Below are 16,333 nucleotides of genomic sequence, written 5' to 3' on the forward strand. Positions count from 1 at the left end.
AACTTTTTACATGTTTATTTCTCCATTTTGAGAAAATGATCTCCCATGTTTTTCACTTCAAGGCAATGACAACCACTCTCTTATTGAAGCTACCACTCGGATTAACATGCACGTCCTTAGTTTGTTTGTTGGCTTGGGTGACGGTGAGCTTCATGGATCAACCCCTCAGGTAAGACTTCAGAGAAAAATTCAAAAGTTTTTGACACAGAGAATGCAGTTAAGTGTCCTTAATGGGAGAGCACTTTTTAAATTGAGAGTAAAAAAAAAAAAAAAAACAATAACAGCAGGGGGGACATTCTCTTGACAGAATTTTGAACTGATTCATGACATTCTTAGAAAAAAAAAAAAAGAGAAAAAAAAAACTTTCCTCAAGTCAGGATCATGTTATTCTAATCCCATTTATCCACTAACCAGTTGACAACACTGGCAGCACTAGCTCAAACCCTTTCTGTTTATTAGGTGCTTATTACACACACCACAGTTTGAAATCGCAGAATTTAATAAATAATAAACAAATAAATAACACATCTTCTGTGATGGGTTTGTTGTAAAATAATCCTCACAAACTTTATTGTACACAAACTGAGCCTGGAATTTCAAACCATCCAATATCCGATAACACAAAGTTGTTGTAATAATAATAATAATAATAATAATAATAATAATAATAATATCTAGGAGAGAGTAATGACCTGTCCCAGTCTTCAAGCTAACATCTTTACACAACTTGTTTTAGACAAATGGTTGCTGTACAATACAATTACAATGTGCCCTCAGAATACAGTGGTTGCTGACACTTTTTTGTTGTTGTTAGACTTTTTAACACAGTGCATTCATTATTAATATCTACATATCTCTATTTTTCAGAGAATTAGTTATATAGAGTAGAAATATTAAGAAAAAACAGTTGAAAAGAAACAGTAAAAGGACAACAGCTACACAATTCATTTCCTAGTAGTATTTTAAGAGCAAGACAGATAGAGAGAGAGCCAGAGACAGAAAGAGAGACTGGAATTTTAAGGCTTATGCTGGATCACTCATTTCACCAGAAAATAGAAAGGATTGCAGAGGAGCCTGCAATACCACACTGCCCTTTTGAATTCAACTGAACAAACACCGAAACTCATCATCACCGTCATCCAAGAAACTCTACTGTACTACTGAAAAACTCGAAGAAAGGTTTTAAAAAGAAAGAAAGCAAGACGTCAAAGACTTGTTCTCCACATATTCTATCCAAGTCAATCTTGGCGGGGGTGGGAGAGAGGGGGTGGATTAAGAAGACATCCAAAAACATTAGGGGAACATCTGGGGGGTGTCCAGGATTATGAGTAGTTTTTTTGTTTTTGTTTTGTTTTTGTTTGTTTGTTTGTTTTTTTTTCACGAGAATGTCTTCAGCAATTGAAAGAATGTCTCAGCAATTGGTTTTGGAATGTACTATGATGGGGAGTCAGCGTCCATGGCTACCTGTGTTACCTGGTTTTTTATTGACAGTAGTCAAAAGAGATCATTGTCATTGAGTGTTTGTGTTCCTGAGAGACCTGTCCCTGTGCAGGGTTCACACAGGGATTTGAAGGGTTGAATGCTGGCTATGAAGGGTGGGGAGTTGGAGATGTTCTCGTTTTATGTAATGTTTTTTTTTCTTTTTCTTTTCTTTTTTTTAAATCAATTTTCCTCAATCAAGGAGATGTCCAGTTCTGTGCAATCCCTTTCAAAAACACTTTGAGGTCCTCCTTCGTGATCAGCGTCCACGTCCTCCCCCTCCTCCTCCTCCTCCTCCTCGTCACTTTCACTAAGTGGCCCGATACTTGTCCTTCCGAGGCCCTCAGATGGAGAGTACAAGCCTCTGAAGTCTCCCAGAAACGGCTCCAGACCCATGCACACGTCCCCTCCGCACACCAGCCTCCCGCGCTCCAGACAGCTCAAGTCCGAGCTACGCGTCTGTGGACAGAATGAGTGTGGAAAAAAAACAGAAGGTCAGAGGTCAGAATATTTTGTTTACCAAATTACACGTCAAGATAAATCCAAAACAAAATAAAAAGCAATATTTGCATATTCAAAACAACAGTGTGCTGTAAATCTGCACATTGGATGTCTCGTATGTAAACTGTAGCCTGAGTATTAGCCATGGCACTGGTGCCCATTCCTTCATTTAATCTAACACCGCTTCCATATTTACACCAAAAATCGTAGTGTTTCTGAACTGGAAAGCTGGTTTGCGATAGACTCACGCACCATCCTACGTACTTCCGCCAAGAGACTTGGCTCAGTACTACGTCTGGTACCTGTTTTCTGTGGAGCATTGTTGAGCAGTAGGATTTGGCCGGTGTTCTGATAAATGGTCCTACATTGTAATTTTATCCTACGGTACGATGTTCTGGCAGACGTTAAACGGTCCTACATTGCCAAAGATAGACGTTAGACTTGTTTGTTCAAAAATGTATCCTGATTTTCCTGAAAATTTCCTTCCCGCTTCCTGCAATCGCGTCAGATCAAACAACCTCCAGACCATGAATACGAAATGAAACGGTAGTCTTATGGCATGATCAGGACCAGGCTAGGTTTGCGATGTAAAAACAAGAAATATGTGGGTTTTCTCTGACAACTGTGCCAACGTCAGCAGGGTCATCTGGCATCACACGATAAAATGTAGAAAAGTCAAAGCCTGGTATGAACGTTTGTGCTGTGTAGGTAAGCACTTTGGATCACCTGCATCATTCTATCTAATCAATTAAAAAAACTAGAAGCACTCAGAGAGCGCCAAGGAACCTGCTTGACCACCCCAAGTCTTTCTGCCTTCTTTTTGTGGAGTCCCAGCAATTCAATTTCTGGTCACTAGGGGCGTCTTCTAGATATATAGGCCAGCAATGGTGAGGAATCTTTTAAAAAGTCCTGGTCCTGGTTCGTGATCTGGATCACCACCAGAATGTAATCACTTGTTTCTGGGTCATTATCAACAACATCACAAAGTTTTGTCCAAATCCGTTCATTAGTTTTTGAGTTATTTGAACAGACAGACAGACAAACCAATGCGAACGAAAACATTACCTCCTTGGCGGAGGTAACAATAGCGTACTAGCTCCAAGAGAGTGAGCAATTTATTTTGTATCAGTTAGAAGGGATTAGCAGTGCTCCGCCCTACTTGTGACGCAACGCCTTCGGCTCAGCTACACACAGTAGGGCCAAGAGCTAGCTCAATCCCGCTACAGCGGGAACTCCACCCACTTTGCCTGGAACCAATCAACTGAGCATTTCCAACCGTCCTGGGTAGAGGCAAGTTCAAGCAGAGAACCTCTAACAGGGAGAAGGCTCAGTCTCATTGGTTCCCATTGTAGCCAGATAGCTTTGCATGCATAATGCAGTAACGAGCGTAGGCCAGTCCTACATGTGGGAAAATGTATGGAATGGAAAGGGGAACCCATATGCTAAATGCATTGCTACTACACTACGATCACAAATATCATCAACAAAACATTCCTGGTAAGCACTATGACTGTTGTTTAACAATAGGCTGTATTGACAAATCGCACAGGTGTGTAGTTTTACAGCAGGTTAGAAGATTTCAACCTGTACTCGCTAGCATCGCGCTAATGTTCATGGGTTTGGCCCCATAAAAATTGAGCTTTGTGACCCAGTATATAATAATCTAGTGGCGCAAAATAATCGAAACGCTACTCAAATGGGGTCTTATTATTTCTAGCTTCGAACTTAATATTAATATTTCAGGACAAAAAATTATAAAAAATCACAAAAATGATAATGGTAAAAAAACTCCATTGACACCCATTCATTTTGCACTGTCCCGTGGTTAGGGTTAGCCAATTGTGGCTAACAGGAAGTTCCGTGAGTGAACAGCCCCTGGTTCAAGGCAGTGACGTGGTTTAAGCAGAGATGTTCTATTGGGCTAAGAAATGTTTGGTTTAAACTTTGGCACATCCCTCAACCAGTAGCAAGCCGAGGGAGGCGGCTTAACCAGGCCATGGAAACAAAGTTCTTCCTGTATGGAAATGCTAATCGTTATAGTCCTGGTCAGACCAGAATCGCGGTAGTGATCTGAAGTCTATGAAAATCAGGCAAAGAAGGGATAGTTTTATATTGTAACTTTTTGCACCATTATGATGGTAAACTGGCCTGTCTGAAGAGGTTTGCTTTTAGAGGTTTTGCACATGATGTAGTAGGTCTGTTGACCACACCAAACATGTGGTTGATGGGAAACTATGGTTACCACTGTTCTCTTTTTCCCTTCTTCGGGATGAGCTAGAACAGGGAGACAAGCAAGTGTCAGCATTTAAAAGCAGGAGTACTTCTTCCTGAAAAAAAGTATAGGTCTCATTCATATACAAGGTCCACAGTGCAGAAAACTGAATTGGCCGGTATGATCGCGGTGTCTCGAGCTTCACACCGTAGCCTCTTACTGCGGATGGGGTCGTCGGCGGGCCAATTCACTATTTGCTGAAAATACTCAACTACATCATAACAACATTGCTATGACATTACTGCAAGCCTTAAGTAATAGATTAGGACTTGGTCATTACAATTTTGGTGATAGTAAGTAACACAAGCTCTGCTGTGTTTTATGGTATGCCCTTTTAACATTGAGCAGTCTGCATCTGTTATGCTACTTCATAACACTGACATGACATTGTGACCATCAACTATTATTTGGAGTGTCTTTGCGGTGACAACCTAACATTTACCAAGATGACAAAGGCTGCCCATGCATGCGTCATGACAATTTGACATTCGTTATGACCACTAGCTAAGGACAGTACCCAGTTTTTAGTCACCAAACCTAGGCGCTCACAAGTACAAGGCTGATGCTTCCCATCCCAGCTTGTGGGTCTAAGCCAGGGGTTGGGGACCTATGTCTGGAGGGCCGTTTGCGGCTGTTTTATCCGGCCCCCGATATAATTTTAATGTTATTCAGCTTCACATGAAATATGACGCATGTTGTAAAGGAATCTTAGAAAATGCCTTTGCAATACAATTAAGTTATATTCAGGGAACCTAGACAAGGTGGTGTTTGTTTAAAAGTTGACTGCCTTCAATATAGGCCTAAAGTGAAGGGGAAAATCCTGGTTTGTGTTCATAGTACAGCCCTTGGAGGACTTTTACAGGCTAAGCTAATGTCAAATTGGCATGACACAGGCATGGCATGACACAGGCATGACACCGGCAACAATTTCAGGTTGCCAGTAAAAAAAAAAGGGTCAATTTACCGCAAGACTATTAATGACCGTAGTCATTGACATTGTGTTATGTCATAATTATGACAATGTCATGTCAGTCTTGTGAAGAGGGCTGCAAAATTAAACGTTACCAAATATACTTGGATCAAATTAACTGCCATATCAGTCGCATGTTTTACCTACCCCTATGTTTCCATGTCATATTTCGCCTGTTGCTATGACTGCATGCTGTCATTTTACCTGCATCGACTCTTATTGTCATATTTTACCTGAATCAAGTTCCTCACACTGGGTTTTTTTTCATGCACTATTCCATATATGCACACACACATGTTGGTTACGTCTGGCATGGTGAAATAATTTACCTGGGTCATCTTAGCAAAGTCCAGCACTGGCCGGGCGCATGGCCGGTCGGGGTCTCTCCTGCGCTTGAGGCCAGGCTTGAGCAGGAGCAGGTCGCAGGGCTGGGAGTGGCAGCGGGGCAACTGGGGCGGGATGGCCCTACGCAGCGAGGCCGGCGTGCTGCACGCAGACGAGGGCGAGGCGGGCACCGCGCCCGGGTGTTGTTGTGCGACGTGATGTGCGGTGGCAACGGCGGCGGCGGCAGCAGCGGCGCAGGCGGCAGCGCCCTGGAGAGGGACCGGAGGCACCGGGTGCTCCCGGATGTGGGCGGCCGCCTCACGGATGAGCACGGGCGACAGGGAGAAGCGTCGTTGCGGCGGAGGCGGCGGGTGCAGCGGCGAGGGCGAGGAGGAGCAGGAGGACGGCGAGGGGAAGAAGCAGCAGCAGGCGCTGCCGCCACCCACCGCCGCGTCACCGGGCTCGAAGGGGAAGTTCCATGGCAGCGGCGAGTCGGGCGAGAGGGCGAGGCTGAAGAAGGTGGGGCTGGACGAGGAGTGCAGCGACGAGGTCAGTGACGAGCTGGGGGCACGAAGCGGGCACTGTCCCCCCGCTCCCCCTCCACTGTGGCATCGGCGGTTCACGGGCGTCCAGACCTTCGAGGCGCTGGGCCGCCAGGTGTAGCGGCACCGGGACAAGTCCTCGGGCACAGACAGCGAGCGACAGTGGCGCTTGGGGGGCGGCGGGGGGGGAGGGGGCCCACCGGGAAAAGACAGGTCCGTCACTGAGGTGCTGGGGACCAGCGCGCACTGCAGCTCTTCCCCCTCCTCGCTCTGGAGCTGGTCGGGGGCCGGGGGACCCTGCTGCTGTGGCACGGGGCCGGGGCCTGGGGGAAAGCTGGAACTCAGCACACCCTGCTGCAGGCTGGGCTTGGAAGGAGGGCAGAGCTGCCAGTAACTGCTCTCTGTGATGAGGAGGAGACGGAAAGGACAGGATGTTTATAACCCCTACTTAACATGTTGGTCAACATAAATGATACTGCAGTTTGGGTCGATGGCATTTTTAGTAGTAGCAGACGTGCATGGTGGTGCAACCACAGCTAATGCCACTATTGTATCATGTACAGTACACATTACATGATTATCTAAGAGGAATATTCATTCATATTCAAGCTTATTCATCCATTAACAACATAAACAATGATTGAGTGTAGAAACACTGAGAAAACACTACATTGAATGACTTATTCAAGGGAAAAACTGGGTCAGAACAAGCCATGAGTAGTGGCAATAATCTATATTGCATTTTCATTTGAACCGGCGAGGAAATCTTGTGAATTATTGAAGGAAATAAAATGAATGCTAACCAAGTTTCTGACTGCTGATACTAGGTGTCCATCTTGAAATCGCTACTCTACCACTAAGATGTTCTCTCTTATTTGCAATCAGGATATTGAATGGGGAAAAGCTCCAAAAAGCTAGGCTCAAACTACACGACTCCCGATGTGGTGTTCGATTTTGAAGTCGGGTTGCACCGCACGCTAGAAGAGAATCACAACTGTCAATCTTATTCCTGATCGTAAACACAGACAGGGTATATACACCAATCTTGAAGTCAAATTTACTACCATTTAATATCCTTTTTCACTACCTTTAGATTTTTTTACAACCATCACGACACTCCGTTGCGAGTATTAACAAGACAGCTTTTGTAATTTCTACCTCCTTAACATTACATTACACTTTCGTTTTTTGCACAAAGACGCCCGAAAGGGAGCAGTGCGGCGGGACGGTACCATGCTCAGGTTACCTCAGTCATGGAGGAGGATGGGGGAGAGCACTGGTTAATTACTCCCCCCACCAACCTGGCAGGTTGACAACCTGACGCCCTAATTGCGTACCCATGACTGCCCTCAGATACAGAATCAATCAATTTTTTTGTCAAAATGGTACAACTTAAAAAAAAATACCTTTTGAGCAAATGTACTACTTTTAAGGTCATTAAAATGATGGCTTTTTAGTTTATCACCTTTTAATACTTTTTAAAACCCTGCATACACCCTGTCGGAGGCAATGCCCTATTTCGAGTCACAAATATCGAACAGTGTTTGATTTCTACAATTTGCGATCGGCGACTCGTTGAGCTGCCAAAGTTTGATCTTAGACGAGGAAATCTAGCCCAACAAATGTTTGCGATGGTCCTTGGAAGTAACGTTCTGCCGATTGTCGTAAGGGGGGTTTTCAGCCGAGAAGCGGTCTGATAGTCGTGTAGTTCGTTCGAGCCTAGCATAAGTGACTTGACAGTGGCAAAATCTTACAATTTTCTTTTCAGGAGGAGGGGGTGAGAACTAAGGAGTGAGGGCAACCACACAGTACCAGGGACCTATCCAAGGATCCTTTCACCCTATGGGACCATGGATCCCAGACCGAAGTATCATTTCAGATGGAGGTCTTCAGTGGTAAGATTGATCATCAGTAGCAACTGAACTTCCTTGCCTGGACCCCACAATAGCAATTCCATATCACCTAATGCCTTAGACCTCATGTGCTTGGAGTTTTAGAATATTGACAGAAAAGTGATGCAGACTGCAAGCAAAATAAAACACCAGCCTAATGTGACCTAAAATGTGTACTACTACGGTGATGGAATCTGATGGGACCGGTTGCAATATTTTCCTTTTTCATTAAACCTAATGCTATGGAAACCAGAGCAGGTTCATGTGCAACACTGACCAGGCATCAAGCCATCTGGAGGCCAGCAAGGGTCCTCAGCGCAGGCTTCCGGACGGGACTGGAACAGAAACAACACATAGGCCAGCCATTAGTCAAAGAATGTATTATAAAGGGTGCTAAATCACTATCACTATCTCTTCGCACACCAATAATGAAATGAAGGCTTGAAAAAACTACAGTTTGATGAGCACACGAAGGCATGACTAAGTAAAAACACATATCCAAAAAGACTAGGAGAGGAGCCAGGAATCATAACATAGTAGGCATGAAGGAGGTACCACAAGGCAGTAAAATATATTTTTTAAATCCTACACCAGGAATTGATTCAGTTTAATGAGTCTTCCTCTTACCAGATTGTAAGTCCTTTGGCCTGTGTTGCGGTCCAGACTGTTTCTGAAGTGCTTTGGCTATGCATGTGATCATGACATGGCTTGATGCACCGTGGGAGAGCTGAGCACTGGTGGAGATTTGGTGGTGCTGAATGTTTCCCTTGACACCGTGGTCAGACTGAAAAGAATCAATGACTGCCGTTCTGACACTTTCCCGCTTCAGAGAATAGTCACGCGGTCTTAAAGTGGCATGATAACAGTCACTTCACCTGAAAGAAAGTAAGAAAATATAAATGAAATTACAAGATTTCCATGTTTAGTGACAGTTGCTGGAATCATACTGGCTGAGATTTGTGCCGTGTTACACAGTATGGATGTGAAATTATAGTGTGTTAATAATTTTGTAATTCACTTGCACTTAACAATGGTTTTGGTTGTGATTCACACTCTTTGTAAATGTACGCCTATGCCTTGGCATCCCATGTGAAATGTTGTAATAGAGGGCACCAGAAGCATTCTTGATTGTTCCAGTATCAACTGCAGGCCAAAGAATGTGTCTATAAGCACATAACTTTAGTATACTTCTATACTTAAAAGATAATTAAATAAAATGTTTTTACTTCCACAACAGTGACAACAAAGTCAGTTCTCAAGGAAGCAAAACAAACATCAATAATACATATAATAGATTACGATCACTTAAATATGCATTTACTCATAAAAGGCCATTTTTATATTTGTGCAACACTAGGCCTACCTAATGAGCAGAGGCTCTGGTTAATCCAAATGTCTCAGTCTTAGTCAAGTTACTCTTACTCTGTACATCCTATATTGGGCCTTTAACAGGAATTTTTAATCATGTTACATCATGATAGCCTATAAATTTCATTAATAGAGAAGCAGTTCTGTGAAAGGGTGCGTTCTATATGTGGTAGCAACAGCTTTGCCCCTTTTAGGTGTTCATCATCAAACTTGCTTGTTCTCAAACCTGGCCTTTTCCATGAATAAATATGACCAATAGCAATTTCACAACCACTACTTCACTATTTCAGGGATATAAGCTACCCTGTTTATTATGATTTTTTCTTTCTTGTGATGATCAACTTACAAACTCTATTGGTATGGTGTTGTCAGTTTTTGGCAGTCTCTGGTGCTTTCTCATACGTTTTAGGCACTCACTATGAGCAATCAAGTCAACCCAAGAGAGCATTCGCAGTGTTTCCCCTCGCACTTTGCAGTCCCCTAAACACCTGCCACCATGACTAGGCCACCTTGACCACCTCTAAACCTGCTTGACCAAAAATTAAGACATTCATATAAAATAATTCATATACATATATTGATGTAAGAAATTCATATCTTAAATATGAAACTGCACAACATAGTGGCAATTTCAAACTTCTGTGCTCACCCTGTTACATAGATTTTTGACAATAAAGTACACTTGACATGACTGATACCAGCTAACCCACCGCCACCTTGGGTAACAAAAATTCTGTGGTAAAGACTGATTTGACATGGTCTAAAAATGGTATATTAATCCACACACAACCATGGAGAACAACACTAATGTACAATATAAAAGAAAAAAATATTGGAGTTTTTTGGCTATTTTTGCAGAGGGATGAGGTGAGATTGCAGCCATGTACCAGTGGTGCCTTTTAAGTCATGAGGTGCTTTATGCACAAAATAATGTTAAATCTCCAGGAATATGTGCATTGAAGACCATCCATTGCAGTGTTGTACATTAACTATTGTGGCAAAATTCCAATTCTGCAATTGAAATGATGCAGGTGGGTAGTTCAATCTTGGAGTTTAGCATACCACAATACTAACTTTACCATCAAGATAATCAACACACACAAAACTTGGTGTCTACAGACACATGCATGGTGGTCAATGGAAAGCCACACACAAAAACAAGCCCATCAACATTGCCTCATGTGCTGTCAGGCAGAAGAGCCATCAATAGTAACACTTTGAACTTCAGGGTCTATGTAGGCTAATTGACGTCAAATAACCACCTAGTTGGCTAGCTATGATTATGCATCCCTAATGGGATGAGTTAGCTTATCTGCTTATCCTGCACGGCCTGTAGTGGAACTTCCGGCTACCAATAACTTACATTTCATTGAGTTACGTTAGCCAATTTGGCATACTGCGAGGCTACTGGCTACCCCCTTTCCATCGAGTGTACTTAGATGGCCCAATAGAACTACACATTGTATAATTGAATGCAACACTGAGCTGCATTGATGCCGCGTAAATTAAAAGGCTAAAACTGGTTGGTTAGCAATTGATTTGAGACACGGGTTCATCCTCTGATGCTGCACGCGTACTCTGGTTTCACACTTGAGGAAAATAATCTGCAGTGCAGAATGCTTGCTTCATGCTTGTACAAAACGCAATAGAATGGCTCTAGCATATTGTTTACGTACAGCTTGTTATCATAGATGAGCAACATAAGCCTTTGGCAGCTTATCTCAGCCTGACATCCCACACGACGCAAAATGCATTGCCGGTTAGCCTTCGAAATACAGACATGCACAATATCATAGAATTATCTAGCAACTAGAGCTAGTTGCAAGTTATATTCCTTACAAAATTGCATGAGATGTTCCGCCGCTTGTCTCATCGTGACAGGTGCATACAGAGATTGAAGGACCAGCAGGTCCTGTTGCCAGACGTTGCTGGGTAACATGGCCCCTGCTAACGTTACCCTCCTCTCACACCTAGCGATAGCCGAAGGATGTTAATTGGCTAAATCACGTTATAAGGCGCGTAGATGCAAAGCATGATTGAAAGTCATGTTGTAATCAAAATAGCTTCAAATAAAGAGATGCTTTTCTGCGTGAGCGCCAATGTTACGTGCCCACCATCCTTCGCTCACTGACAACGTTATCGTGTGTGTAGCCTGTGTGGCCACCCTAGAACTAGCTGAGAAAATGCAGCCCATCGCTAGCAGGATTGTTTAGCCTTGTGGATGGCCCACAAGCCATGTCATCAACCATACCACTCTTGACCCTTTCAAACGTCAACATCTGCAAACAATATCTAATTGTGCACACACTGCCGTCACCACGATATACATTAACGCTATTATGTACGGTTTGACAGTTGGCTACTGGTAGCTAACAGTCAAACCCGTCCTCACAATAGCACAACACTGTAGCTAGCGTTAGCTTGAACACTTGCTTACAAATATGTCAAAATGCGATAGGCATGTTATTTTACAGTGAAATATATTGCATAAGCAAACAAATGCTGTAATGCATGTGCATAAACTGGCTTACCTTGTTAACTGGAAAACACCGGGATGCAGAGGCCTTGAACCATCTTGCAGTGTATCGTTACTGCTGGCTAGGGATAAACCAATTTGTAGATGTACAGGATGAAGCTAACAAGCTAACCTTGTAGCGTAGTCGCCTATGTTTATGGCACTGACCTCCAATAGCATTGCTAACTCATGCAATGGATGATCCATTCATCGAAGTCTGTCAACATAGGAAGTCATATCAATCCCAGAATCAGCAGGACAATCCACCGTCAAATATTTTCTGTGTTCAGCGTATGCATAACAGGTCTTTAGGCGATTGCATCGTCTCGCAATTATAAATAAAAACAACTAGCCATCACAGCTAGTTATCCGCGCTAGCTAGCGTACGCCCGTGAGTGACTGAAATTCATAAATATTATTCACAGTTCCTGAAAACGCAAAGGTTCTATCATGCGGCGAAAACCTTACGGAGTGCACGTGCAGAATAATCATAAAAGAAACTACAGGCTAAGGATGTAAATTAAGATTTCTATACGCATCTCTATCAATTTAATGTCTTGGGATGTTGATGATGGTGTCATGTCATGTCAGACAACCCAAACTCAGCCGAAACCAATGCAAAGGAATAGGGGTTTTCTACGGCCTACAATAACAGTACGGGAGAACCGTATGTGCTGCTTCGCAGAGTAGAGGTCATGCGCGAACCAGTCCCATGGTACGATCTACTAGCCCCAGTGAACTCATAAACCGTGGTCTTGACACCCAGTAAGCAAAATGAAACATTAATGAAATATATATTATATATACATTTCATTTCATTTTCATGACAGCAATGATCTACATATAAACTGTATCCTATTTTTATTTTGCTCCATTAGGCCTGGCAAATATTAGGCCTGAATAGGCTACTACTCTGGTAATACAAATAAAAATAATAATAAAAAAAATAAAAATAAAAAAACAATGCATCTACATTTGGGCCATACTAAATAATCGTTTCTTATTACCATTTCATATTGCATTTTTAAAATGAGAAGAACATCAGATATTGGATGTACATGAGGTTTGTTGCATGTACATGAGGTTTGGGTTAAAGGGGCACTGTAGTATTTTTAGTAGAACTCATTTCCAGAATTCATCCTGCCCATTCACAAATGTTTCTTTTTTTTAAGAAGTACTTACCACCATAAAATTCTAAGCATTCATTGGGAAAATTGCACCTTTCATGCATGAAAAGGGGGATCTGCAAAATTAACTGTACTTAAGTTTGGTTATACTAGTAAATATTGCGTTATGAATATTTAGTAAATTAAAAGATCACATTTGGCAATAAGCAGCACAGTTTGAATGAGCAACATGCAAAACCTGCTCTGGCCACCATCCTACACAGTGCACCTTTAAGACGAGATTATTATTAAGACAAGTACGATGAACAGAAATGCATTAAGCCAGCCTTCTTGATCATTTGAGGCATCCAAAATGTAATCAGTGTCAACTCACAAGATTTGGTGCCGATCTGTCCAACGTTTTGAAAGTTATCACATAAGCACGCAACGGTGGTCGGGGCAAAACCATAATATCCCCTGTGTACTATGTTTCAGGGATATAAATAGGGAGGTGCTCCTGCTTGAAGAAGACTCATGTGCATTATTGTAGAGTAGGGGTGGGGAACCTTTTTCATTCGAGGGGCCACTTCAATTCCTCCAAGGGCCGTAAAAGTCCTCTGAGGGCCGCACTATGAACACAAACCAGGATTTCCCCCTGCACTTAAGGCCTTTATTTAAGGCAGCCACCTTTAAAACAGACCCCACCTTCTCTAGGTCCCCTGAATATAACTTAAATGTATTGCAAATGTACGTATTTTCTAAGATTCCATGACAAAATACAGTATGTCATATTTGTTATGAAGCTGCATAACATTAGAATTACATTGGGGGCCGGATAAAACAGCCTCAAGGGCCGCAATCGGCCATCGAGACATAGGTTCCCCACCCCTGTTAGAGGAACGCTCCAGGAAAAATTATTCAGAGAGGAGCTAAGTGGAAGCAGTAGACGCAAAGGGGAACCACAGCAATCGAGAACATGGCACAAATGTGAATGCTTTCTGGGCAGCATTTCAGACACAGGCTCAGAGGCATTGCTTGTCATGTGATTAAACAAGCACTGCTTGGGGTCTCATAGCCCCTGAAGAGCTCTATGACTAATGCACCTTTTATTATGCTGTAGTGGTAGGCTAATTCAACAGAACATGCCGCTATTTTGGCCCAGGGTGGGGGTGGTGTCTTTATTTGTAACATTATTACGAAGATAAGCATAGCTGAAGTCTTATTTTCATCACAAACTACATAATACATGTGAGTAAAAAATAAGTGATCTGCATTGAAATTAGCAGTGTCAAATTAGCACCCGTCAACTGTCAATTCGGTTGACAGGTGGTCCCTGAACATTTTTGGGGGGACAAAGTGGTCCTCGGTCTGAAAAAGTTTGAGAATCACTGATGTAGTGTGACAGCCCAACAGCAAACATCATGTTTAGCCATATGGTATAGGTGTCTTAGCATAGGCCCTACTGCACCACAACAACACCCAGGGTTTAAGTGTTAGTTTCATTCAGTTGTCATGGCAGCTGAGTGATGTAATGAGCTGTATTGGATCATTTTCATGTTTGCAAAAGTCCTTTTCAGTATTATTGGTTTGTAATCATTACGCAATAGGAAGGCCACCCTGTGCTCAGTGCTAGAGATTGCACAGATACAGTAGCACCCAGATCAGTAATCCATAACTTATAAGTTATACGGGCGGGCATTTCATGGACGTAAGTTAGATACACCCTTTGCGTCTCCCTTTGAGAAATTAGTTGACAATGTAAATTAGCCTGGCCAAATTCCCGAAGAGAGCACTAGTCACAATAGCCAAGCTAGGCCCTACCGTGGCAGAAATGGTAGGGCACTAGTTTGCTATGCGGCCAACCCAGGTTCGATTCCCGGTCTGGGACCTTTGCCGACCCTTCCCTCTCTCTCCCCACTCACTTCCTGCCATTACACCTTCACTGTCCTGTCAAATAAAAAAAGGCGAAAAGCCCCCCAAAAATATTTTAAAAAACCAATAGCCAAGCTAATAGAACATACACTTTTGTCCATGCTGTTGGTGGATGTTGAAAAAGAAGGTCCACGGTTTTGGCAGCAGATTTGGTGTCTGTACATAGGACTTGATGGACAGCATACATGTCTTAGTGGAGTGGCCTGTTTTTGGTGCAGGTTGTTTTGTTTGTGGAGATTAGTGACATGTTTAGAAACATCCCTTTTGATACCCTTAGATAAGAACATTAGAAAGGAGGCCAGCCAATGGTTCTCAGCTTGACCGCGGTTGCAAAGAGGGGTTTTTTTGCCTGGAGAGATGTACCTGTGACTGTTTGAAGTGATAAGAATAATGTATGAATACTGTCCATTGAAGTATACTGTCAATTGTCACTGATTTAAATTTGCATGAAGTTTGCATGCAATTTGCATGTGAGTGTGAGGAATCTAAGCTCTGGAGGCAGAATGGAATTTCCTGCAATAAGAGCATGCTCTGGCCTGTGTTTGGGATCCACAAACATAACACTGAGCCAAAAATGTTCAACCATTGATAGTTTCGCAATATTTCTCTTACTTTGAATGGGAAATGTTTCCATCGACCATCTATCGACCATGTCGATTGCTAGATATCATTCAAAATCTATTTTTGATGCTACCTTTACACATTGCATTATGTTTAGATTGCAAGATATAATGATTTTTTTGGCACATGGTTCTATTTGTGTGTGTGTGTGTGTGTGTGTGTGTGTGTGTGTGTGTGTGTGTGTGTGTGTGTGTGTGTGTGTGTGTGTGTGTGTGTGTGTGTGAGAGAGAGAGAGAGAGAGAGAGAGAGAGAGAGAGAGTCAGAGAATGTGTGTGTGTGTGTGTGTGTGTGTGTGTGTGTGTGTGTGTGTGTGTGTGTGTGTGTGTGTGTGTGTGTGTGTGTGTGTGTGTGTGTCAAAGCAACAGAAAGAAATCACAAAAATAAGGTATCTGTGCATCTGATAGATTATTCTGATTTTGATATAAAATAGAAGTTTGACGGTATTTAGTAAACTAAAAGACATTGTTAGGTAGAAGTTGCATGATAAAAGTCTCTACTGTATGTGTAAAAGACAAAGTTATGACATTACGTAATTCCTCACACCTTTGGTGCAACTGTCTTTCATCTGCAAACAATCTTCTCGAGGTGCAGAATGAATCCCCTCTCTCTCCTACAGCGACCCCCACCCCCACCCCGCCCCACATCATTCTTCAGGAAGTGGAAACAACAGCAGTCCTCTGCTAGATGCTGCATGAATTTGCAAGCCTGCATGCATGCATGTAGTGTAAGCATGCATGCGGCAGTATTTGTATGTGTGGGATTGCCTGTGAAGACACTTCCTCAAATGCCGCAATTTTCTATTTTTTCTTTT

The 16,333-nt window shown here is 42.7% G+C and overlaps 2 protein-coding genes across 3 annotated transcripts in view; one reads left to right on the top strand and one right to left on the bottom strand.

The window, feature by feature from the left end:
* Positions 1-12,464, bottom strand: fam53c (family with sequence similarity 53 member C). 2 transcript variants are annotated; one of them, XM_063203778.1, is made up of 5 exons: positions 11,880-12,464; positions 8,608-8,855; positions 8,258-8,315; positions 5,552-6,489; positions 1-1,938 (listed from the first exon to the last, which is right to left on the bottom strand). In XM_063203778.1, exons 3-5 carry the CDS (start codon positions 8,262-8,264, stop codon positions 1,663-1,665), a joined length of 1,221 nt encoding a protein of 406 aa, XP_063059848.1. In that variant the 5' UTR covers positions 8,265-8,315; positions 8,608-8,855; positions 11,880-12,464; the 3' UTR covers positions 1-1,662. The 2 variants fall into 2 exon arrangements, with proteins under 2 accessions (XP_063059848.1, XP_063059849.1); XM_063203779.1 differs by lacking the exon at positions 11,880-12,464 and adding an exon at positions 11,188-11,264.
* lcp2a (lymphocyte cytosolic protein 2a) overlaps positions 7,622-16,333 on the top strand; it is a 22,950-nt gene continuing 14,238 nt past the window's right edge. Inside the window, exon 1 of the mRNA XM_063203777.1 lies at positions 7,622-7,983. Within this exon, the coding sequence (XP_063059847.1) occupies positions 7,939-7,983 (45 nt within the window). The 5' untranslated portion in view covers positions 7,622-7,938. The remainder of the gene's footprint in view (positions 7,984-16,333) is intronic.

This window comes from Engraulis encrasicolus, chromosome 7, assembly GCF_034702125.1.
Source record: "Engraulis encrasicolus isolate BLACKSEA-1 chromosome 7, IST_EnEncr_1.0, whole genome shotgun sequence".
NCBI classification, from domain to species: domain Eukaryota; kingdom Metazoa; phylum Chordata; class Actinopteri; order Clupeiformes; family Engraulidae; genus Engraulis; species Engraulis encrasicolus.